The sequence below is a fragment of the Fukomys damarensis genome, unplaced genomic scaffold (assembly GCF_012274545.1).
Source record: "Fukomys damarensis isolate Sample0158 unplaced genomic scaffold, DMR_v1.0_HiC HiC_scaffold_17, whole genome shotgun sequence".
NCBI lineage: Eukaryota > Metazoa > Chordata > Mammalia > Rodentia > Bathyergidae > Fukomys > Fukomys damarensis.
The window spans coordinates 78,263,183-78,272,955 of record NW_022900929.1 but is presented as its reverse complement, the minus strand read 5'-3'; the positions used below and the strand labels follow the sequence as shown (position 1 = coordinate 78,272,955).

At 40.9% G+C, this 9,773-nt stretch overlaps 1 protein-coding gene across 10 annotated transcripts in view; it reads left to right on the top strand.

The window, feature by feature from the left end:
- Positions 1 to 9,773, top strand: part of Atp8b4 (ATPase phospholipid transporting 8B4 (putative)) — a 214,737-nt gene that overhangs the window by 142,149 nt on the left and 62,815 nt on the right. For all 10 annotated transcript variants that reach the window (XM_010638545.2, XM_033765227.1, XM_033765228.1 and 7 more), the window contains one exon: positions 3,777 to 3,942. In XM_010638545.2, the coding sequence (XP_010636847.1) occupies positions 3,777 to 3,942 (166 nt within the window). The remainder of the gene's footprint in view (positions 1 to 3,776; positions 3,943 to 9,773) is intronic.

The window sequence follows — 9,773 nt, the reverse complement described above, 5'->3', positions numbered from 1 at the left end:
TTTAGGGATACAGTACAGTTACATTCATTGTTGGGATCATGTACCTTTACATGGCAAGTCTTGATTCTCATTTTTTCCCCTTACCTCTGCCCTCCCTTCACCCCCTCCTCCCCTCCCCATCTACAAACACTTTATTTTCATCTTTTCATTCTCTCACATTTTTTTCTTTTCCCTTTTTGTTCTTCCCCTACGTATCACACCTTCCCTACACCTTTAGCTCCTTTCCTCCCATTTCTAAATGTCAGTAATCTTATTAGAATCTTATGCATTGTTGCAGAATGATACACTCTTAAATTATATGCATTATATGTGTCTCTTGACTCACCTGGCCTTGGCCCTGTGGGGAATAATCGAAAGTCTGTAGATGCAGTCAGTTTCTATCCCAAAGAAGGAGTGTTCAGTATGAGCGTGACACGGGTTTCCTGGGTATAAAGGGGGCAGCTAATGTATCTCTGTGCCCGAGTGTAATGAGAGTTTTGTACCCCCAGCAAATTGTCTCCACAGTGTGGAATTTAGTGGCTTTAAGCCACAAGGCCACCTTCACTGTCCTTTACCCCTAAGGTGAAACCTGCCAGTTAGTAGGTCCTGCCTATGCAGAGTTTGATCTATCTCCTTGTTAAAGCTAAGCAAAGGGCAATAACAAGTCACCAGATGTTAAGAAAATCTCTGTGATAAAATGTGAGAGATAAAAGCCAAAATACTTGAGACAATATGACCTGAGGGGGAAAAAAAAAGAATAGAAATTACCAGCAGCAGCTGTAGAATTCTAACATCAGTACGGTGATTTGGGACATGGTGGCACCCATCAAACTAAAACAAGATGCTCTGGAGAGAACACAAACAGGAAAACAGAAAAAAAAAAGCTGCTGGAAATAATTTTTGCAAAAAGTGATGAAATAATGCATTCAATAGAAGAGTTGGAAGACTAAGTCATAGGGCTGCCAAAAAGTAGGATAAAAGGGAAGCGTCAGAAAATAGGAGAATAAAGAGAAAAATAGAAGGTCAGTTGGCAGATCTAAAATTCAGATAAGATGATTTCCAAGAAGAAGGAACAGAAAAAGCTGAGGAGGAAGAAATTATATGAGAAATATCAGAAGAGGATTTTCCTGAGTCTTCTGACCGAAAGAGCCCTTTCGGCACTCACAAAGAAGGAATGAAATAAGGCCATTATCTGGGGTGGGGTGGGGTGGGGGACAGGAAACTACAGGTGGAGAAGGGCATGTGGGTCCTTCAGAGGAGAGAAGCAGGCCACCTGCCAAAGGACTGCCAGCCAGGCACCAGTCTTGTCCTCAGGCAAGGGCAGGACAAGGATGGTGCAGGAAGCGCTTCAAGTGGTTTTCAACCTAAAGTTCGGTATTAGTTTGAACTATGAGACACATGAGGGCAGACAAAGACATTTTCAGGCAGAAAGATTTAAAACATTCGTGTCTCATGACCTTTTGCTGACAAAGTAATTTTAAGATAGGGTCCAACAGAACAAGGGAATCCGCTAAGAAATGGAAAGACGTCAGGTGAGGAGGCTGTGACCCCAGCCCAGGGTGGGTCTGGGAACTCCCAGGGTGCACTGAGTAGCAGGTGGGCAGTCAGCCAGGCTTGGAGACCCTGGCCATGAAGACCTGTGGGACGAAGTGCTGTAAACAACACCCAAACTCATATTTACGCACACAACCTTTATGGATTTCCAACTTTAATAATCAACCCTTAGAACAGTGAAAAGGACTAAAGTTTGGTTACTAAAAGGAATTCAGATATTAAAAACTGCTATAGTAAAAAAAAAATACAAATGAGAGGTTAGAGGAGATAAGGGTGGGAAATAATTTCATCTTACCAAAAAGGGAGTATTTGTAACTGATGGACTGAAACAAAACCAGAAAGACCTCCATATGTCACAGAAAGTTGTAGGAAATTAAAATATGCATGTATTTGAGCTGTTAGATGGGGGAAGGGAAAGTGGGAAAGTTGGATAAATGAACGAAATCATTATCTAATTGTGGAAGGAAGTTTTTTTAAGATAAGGTCAAATAATTTCTAAATTTAGAAATGCTGGCGCAAGTGCACAACAGAGAGTTCTAGCGGGACCATCTGAGATTTGAGGGTCACTTCTTTAAGGGGTGAAAAAGGTCTATTTCTTTACTTGATAAACCTTCACGTAGTATTTAATTTTATAGCCATCTACGTGTATTGCTTTGATTGAATATATTAAAAGCAGCGCGTCAGTCAGCTTTGCAACAAAATACCTGGGGTAGCGAATTTAGAAAAGAAATGGTTTATTTAGCTCATAGATTTGGAGGCTCAGAGTCCAAGATGTGTGTTGCCATTTGTCTGGCATCTGGTGAGGGTGGTGGGTTGTGGCGTATCATCACAGGGACTCACGTAGGAGCAGATGGCACAGAGTAGACAGCAAGCAAGACAGATCCTGGCTCCACAGCCCTTGTAGAGTGCACGGCCCCCAGTGACCTGAGCCTCACCTCTTAGAGGTCCACAGGACCTGCCAGCATGAGTGGACTTGGGGGCCATGTAACATCTAAAACAGAGATAGTATGTAAATAAAAAAGGGGAGTGATTGTCCTGTGAGTGCTTAGCAAATGGTACCCATTACCAAATTAATGAGTGGGGTGGGGAATAATCACGAATTAGATTAAGGATATTCAGAGCATGGAATCTTGGCTTTGTTTCTGCCCTGACTGCCTCTTCCTGTAGAGACAGCCTTGGCCACACTCAGATTCTTGTCTGAACAAGGGGTACCAGGGTCTCCTACACAGCATTTCGGGAGGACTATATGCAGTAACTCCTAGGAAGCTGTTCTGACAGTGCCTGGTCCACTGTGGAGATGATAAGACATATTTTTATATTTCTTCAGTATTATCAATTTTAGAACAAATCTGGTTTCAAGGAACAAAGGACTCACACTTGCCCCCAATTTTATAGCAGGTATTGACAAGCCCTGTAACTTGGAACGAATAATTAAAAATTACACAGAGCATTGACTCCCTTTGAAAAAAGTCGTTCAAGGAGTGTCTACTCTATTTTTATAATCAATTGTCAAAGTTAATGAAAATTTTAAGAGTGAAAATGCTAGTGGTGATCCTGTGGGATCAATGTGAGACTGGTACCTTGTAAGACCTGCTAAGTAGGTGTTCAGGGCAGAACCACCTGTGGACTTGCTTCTGTAGTAGGAACAGGCACACGATCCATTACCAAGGACTTAGGGGCTGGATGCATTTGGAAATCCAGAATACTCTAGTTGTAGGAAGATAATATGGTGTATCTGCCTTTATATTGTGCCATCTCTCCAGTGAGATCTGAGAGAGTACCCAGGAATCAGTCAATATTCCAGTAGTGATCAATATTCTTGCATTGGAAAGATGAAGTCACAAGTATTAAGTAGGCTAAAAAAAGCAAGTCTATCATTAGACACATCCTGTTCCAGGTCAGATATTACTGTTAAAGTAAATTAAGTTAGGTCAGGTTTTGCCACCAAGTAAAATTTCCAGAAAAGTTTGTTTTCTGGACTTTTTTATTTTTAAATAGTTGAACATTGAAAACAATTTTTGTCTCCATATACTTCTGGTCAAACCCGTGCTTTGCTGCGTGGCTCTGAAATGAGAAGGCTGAATTTACTAGTAATCACGAAAGAGTAATACCCCCTCTCTGGGGCCGGTGTGTGAGGCTGCCGAGTCATACAAGCACCAGAAATATTTGAAGGAAGCAACTGTGAATTTTAAAAGATTACCGTTGGAATGAGCTATGTAGTTGTTTTCGCTGTTGTCCTCCAGGAGAAAGAGGCTGTGCGTTTCTCAGGGCAAGCTCCAGCAGAAGGATCGTTCGAGTTCTGTGACCACAGTCTGATGGAATCCGTCAAGCTGGGCGACGCCAAGGTGCACGAGTTCTTCCGGCTGCTCGCTCTCTGCCACACGGTGATGTCCGAGGAGGACCACTCAGGTGAGCAGTGAGCCTCGCTTGTCAGAACGAGGCCGATGTTAAATGGGAACGCGTTTGAACTAAAAGCAGACATTGCGTAAGGATTGACCGGTCGGTAACTTTCCTTGTTATTGGTTTGTATCCTGAATGTTTCTCAAAACGCGGAGCGTGCTTAAAGAAGAACAGGTAGCGTCCGTGGGAGAGTGAGGACCCAGATGCGTTAGTCAGAGGGATGAAATGTTTCTGATTTCATCACGTTTGACTGTGAGCTTCTTGGTACCCAGAACACATAGGGAAGGCAGTTGAGTCCCGTAGTGCGCGCTCGCCTAACAGATGGGAGCGCCCCTGGGGGTTTGCTGAGGACGCCTCCCAGCGACAGCGACTGAGTTACACGGATGTTGAGATGCCCCTGGCCCTCCTTAGGAGGCCCCTCACCTCTGCAGCGTGCGCGCTTGGAGCTCAGGCTGCACAGAGGAGAACAAACCCAGCACCACTAGTGGTGTAACGAGTCGGCTTCTTCCGTTGCTCCAGTCTATTCCATTTCATGAAGGGTTTTCTGCTTTCAAATATCAAGTTAAAATTCCTATCCAGGTAATTTCAAACCAAAAGTAAAATATAGAGAGACTTATACATTTGTGCGCACCTATACACACTTGTGTACACAGACACCTATCTCGTGCATACACATAACACTGCCGCTGTTTGTTTTTCCCCATTAGGACTAAATTTAAGGCACAGCGTCTTTCTCTGATGATGCTGGATAACCCATTCTTCAGATTTTAAGCACTTTGAGCATTCCTATACTTACATTTATGATTTTAACTAATCTTTATAATATTAACACCAGCAAGGAATTATTATATTTCCATTTGGGAATATGCCTTTCAGTAAGTTTCTTTTATCTCTGCTTTTGAGTTTATTTCATTTCAGAAACATTGTTTTGTTTTAATAGCAGTCTGTTTCCCATTGAATTTATGATATTCTTTAGACCTCTTTGAGAATATTAATTATTCTTAACTTGATGCATTCTTTTGTTTCTTCTATTGTGTCTCGAGTGTTCTGTGTCTGACTTTAATGTTGCTCTCACATACTTGACTGTTTATGGTTGCTTGTTCCTCTTTTCGTGTGAGAATCCCCTTTCGGTGAATGTGGGTTCCTCAGCAGCAGTCCATTTTCAAGGCTGTGTGAGAGGAGCAGGGTGTGAGCTTGTCCTCACCTATGGGGGTTCCCCCCCCAATTCATGGGATCCCAGCTTGCTTTTTCAGACTCTCACGTGTTATACGCACAACTTGGGCCTGGGAGAAATAATTGGTCAGTGAATTCTGTTTCCTTCCTTTTCTTTCTCTTACCCTTATGGAAATCTGGAGCAATGAGTTGTGATCAAAAAATATGGTAAATACTTACATTTTTAAAAAAAAATCACGGTAAAGAACACATTGCCACGAATCCCCTCAGAATCCTCCCTCTCACTTTGAACATGCGTATCGCATTGTCCCTGCCACTTTCTGAAGCAGCTCTGGAGTCCTCTTGTGTGTCTTTAGTTGTGCTGTCCTGGCTGCTTCCATGTCCTCCTGAACCGACTCAAAATGTTGACCTTTCACCGTCATTTTGACTTTGGGGAGGAGCCAGAAGTCGCACAGTGTCAGATCCTGCGAGTAAGATGGATGAGGATACACTGAAATGCTTCTTACCAGCCTGCCTTTGCGTCAGATGACACTAGCAGCAGAACTCATGTATGTTCTTATGAGCACACTCGAGAGAGAGACTCCGGAACTGGTTTAGAAAGTGGCAGGCACAATGGGATGAGTGCGTTCCAAGCAAGGGGAGATTTCTAGAGGGATTAGTGGTAACTAACGTGTCTTTTATTGTAACACATTTTCTGGAATTTAAACACTTGCCATATACATTGATCACTCCTTCTACCTCGAGATCTGCTCGGCTTTGGTTTCCAGCCTTAGGATGCAGATCTTGGAGCCCTCCTGGGATGGGTTGTGTGCTTCGGGTAGGAGGAACATCTTCCAGGGCTTATCAGAGGCAGTACTTCCTGCTGCAGCCTGTGTTCAGAGTGAGCTGGCAGGAGAAGAGCCCACGGGGTCCCGGCAGCACTGGACAGAGTCTTTACCTTTACTGCTGATGCCTCCCTTTCTGTTCTCACTGGGTGACTGAGTTTGGCCCATCTTTGGGGGTTGCTCATACCTCTCTGTTCATCTTCTTCTGCAAATATTTAGAACTGTGTTTTTCTCTAGTTATGTTTCTTCAGTGATCAAATCTACATTTTTATCTTCCAGATGTTTCTCACATTTGTAGTTTACTGATAAAACTTGTTTTTATTTTTTTGCACCGTCCTGGAAATTTCATATTGTGTTATAATGAAATGCACTGAAACACATGGATCTTATATGTATAGTTTGATGAGGTTTGGCAGTTACATATACTCGTGTAACTATCACTCCTGTCGAGATAGAACTCTTCCACCACTCCAGAAAGATTATTCATACCCTTTACCTCAGAATCCATAATCCCTGCCCAACCAGCCACTCCCCTGATTTCTATCACTCAGGATGAGATTTATCTATTGTTGTACTTGATATTAGTGGAGTTATACAGCATGCACGTTTTTGCATCTTGATTCTTTTATACTGTGTCATGCTTCTGTTATGCAACTGTGTTGTCTCAATTGATGGCTTGTTTTCATTGCTGGGTAATATTCCATTGCAGAAATATATCATAATTTTTTTCCCAATTCTCTGTGATGTACATTTGGGCTGTTTCTAGCTTGGGGCCTTTATGAGTAAAGCTATCACAAGTATGTTTATGTCCTTTAAAAATATTTGTTTTACTTGTCCAAGGGAATTTAAAATACTTAGGAATATAAATTACCAGATCACAGTGTAGCAATATGTCTACTCTTTTGAGAAACTGCCCATTTTCCAAAATGATGCATCACAGAACATTCCTACCACCAGGCAGGGAGTTCTGAGACTTCCACTTATTACCAGCACTTAGTGTTATTGCTCTTTTACATTTTAACCATTCTAGTGGACACAGACTAATGCCTCTCCTGCCATTTAAGAAGGAGAATTAAATATATAAATCTTTTCAGCTGTTTCTGCCTTGAGATATCAAGCTCTAAGTGAAGGATTACATCTTTAAGGGAAAATTATACTCTTTCCTTTTAAATCTTTCCATTATGGGAGAGGTAGCTCAAGGTTCAAATAAATCCACAGATGTTAAAGTGCATTGAAAAATAGAAACCTTTCTCTACAAAGGTTAGTAATGGAAAAGAACAAAACCCTGAACAAACATACATAAAATAAACTGATTGTATAATTGATAGTGAGGAGCACTGGCTTTAAATGTGTGGTGTTTGTTTCATGGGGAGTCATCTGGAGAAGCTGCTGTTCTGTCTTGTCTCCTGGATGAAGTTTCAAAAATAGGGAAGTGAGAATTCTGCACACCTTAGGAGCATCCCATTATATCAGTCCTTTAAAATGTGCTGATGTTTGTTTAAGGGCCTGCTAAGTGTTCAGTTTCCATAAATAGTTAATGTATGCTTCAAATGAATATACATTTGATAGTTGTTGGGTACTAGGTTCTAAATCTACCCATTATGTGTATGCAGTTTCACCAATGTTTGCTTGATATAAGATTTTGTTATTAGGTACTGTTTATATCATTGCCATTATCATTATGTGTCTGTTAATGGGGGTTGAACTCGGGGTCTCAGTGCTGTCCTGTATCTCAGTCCTTTTTGTTGTGTTTTGAGACAGAGTCTCACTAAGTTGGCAAGTTGCCTAGACCGGGCTCAAACTTACCATCTTCCTGCCTCAGCCTCCCAGAGTGCAGCAATTACAGGAGTGTACCACCATGCCTGACTGAATTAGAACTTTCATCAGTATATATTGTCCTCTATCTCTGATAATACTTTTTGCCTTAAAATTTATTTTATCTGACATTAATATACATATTTCCCTTGTTAGTATTTGCATTTTTATCTTTTTCACTCTTCCATTCCAGCCCCCTCCCCTCTTTTTTGTACCAGGGATCAAACTTGGGACCTTGTGATTTTAAGGCAGGCACGGTGCCACTGAGCTAAATCCTGGCTCCCATATCTTTTTAATGTCTTAGGCACATCTCTTGTAAATGGCATATTATTCAACATACTTTTAAAAAATCAAGGTAGACAACACTAAGTTCATTTATTGTTACTATGCTTTGATTTTAAATATTTAAAAATAATTGTTTTGTATATTTAGATTTCATTCTACCATCTTATTTTGTACATTTATCCTAAGTTTTGTCTTAGTCTTTTTTTTCTGTCCTCTTAAAGATGCAATCCATATTTACTTCTGCTAGTTTGAATATCACATTTGCTTTTATTTTTTCTTATGATGCTGAGAATTGAACTCAGAGCCTTTGCTCTGAGCTTCATCCCCAGCCTTTTAAAAAAATTTTAACTTTTGAAATGTGGTCTCCCTAAATTGCTGAATTCCCCATGCTGGACTCGAGCTTGTGACGCTCCTGCCTCAGTCTGCTAAATGTGCTGGAATCACAGGCCTGTGTCACCTCCATAGCCAGTTTTTAATCTATTTCTTTTCAGTGTTTAACCTAGAAATTTTATCTGACTTGACCTTATGAGAGAATAACCCTTCTTTTGGACAAAACACCTGTCCTCTGTTACTTAAGACTCTGTCTGACTTATCTAATACTCCCATGTCCTTGTCATGTATTTTAACTCTCTCTAAATCTAACTGATGCTCTTTGTATTGTCCATGTGTGTGTGATTAACCCATATATGCACATATCAGTTTCCGTGTTCTTCAGTGCTCTCCCCGTCTCTATCCTATTGACTCGATGCTGGGGTTTTAGAAATTCCTACTTGCTACTGGTCAGCTCTCAGAAACTTTCTTTGAAATGGCTTTGTCTTTACTCTTGGATGATATTCTACCTGTGTGGAGAAATTCAAGGCAACAATTTTCTCTTCGCAAAATGAAAATATTTCAGTTGCATAATGTAGTCAGCTGTCTAGATGTGGCTGGAAGGTAATGAGTCTTTTTCTTCCCAGCCACTTTAAAACTTGGTCTTCCCTCGTTTTTGTAGAATAGGTTTGCTCTTAACAATAAATACTGCCTTTTTCACCGAGATTCTTGAATCCGTAAAATGTCATCTTCTGCCACTTCTGTAGTGTTCTCAGCCATATATTTCTTCAAACAGTGCCCCCCATCCATTTCTTCTGCTGTGTGAGATCTTCAGTGTTAAACATTTTCACACTACTCTGTGTCTTTTAACCATTCTCTTATTTTCCATTACTTTGCTTCTCTGAGATATTTTTTGGAATTTTCCCTATTTTATCCAGTCCACCAATTCTTCCTAGAAGGTCTTCAGTTTTTTTCCTATTCTGCTTCATTTCATGCCCCTATTTAATTTATTGAAATCTATGAAACACATTGTACCTGCGGAGTGTGGCCCCTCCAGGATCTAAAGTGCACAAACATCTCACTCTGTTGTTTCTGCTGGCTCTTTCTCTGTCTTCTTTACTGTTGTTTTAATGACTTTCACCATGGGCTGATGCTCGTTCTTGGAACTATATCTGTAGAAATTCCTTGGGTCTGGTGGGTTCTCCCCAGAAGGCTTTACGCTGGCTTCTATCAGTGTTCCAAGGCAGAACACCTTCACATTTTCAACTTGACTTCTTTAAGCCTTCAGATATTGTGAGATCAGGATGTTAATATATGTAAGAGTCAGTATTTGGTCATAAGTTCTCAGTGTAGACTTCCCCTTCTTATGCTTATACACAGGGGTCTAGGAAGGCAATTTTTTTTTTTTTTTTTTTTTTTTTTTTCGGTTGGGTG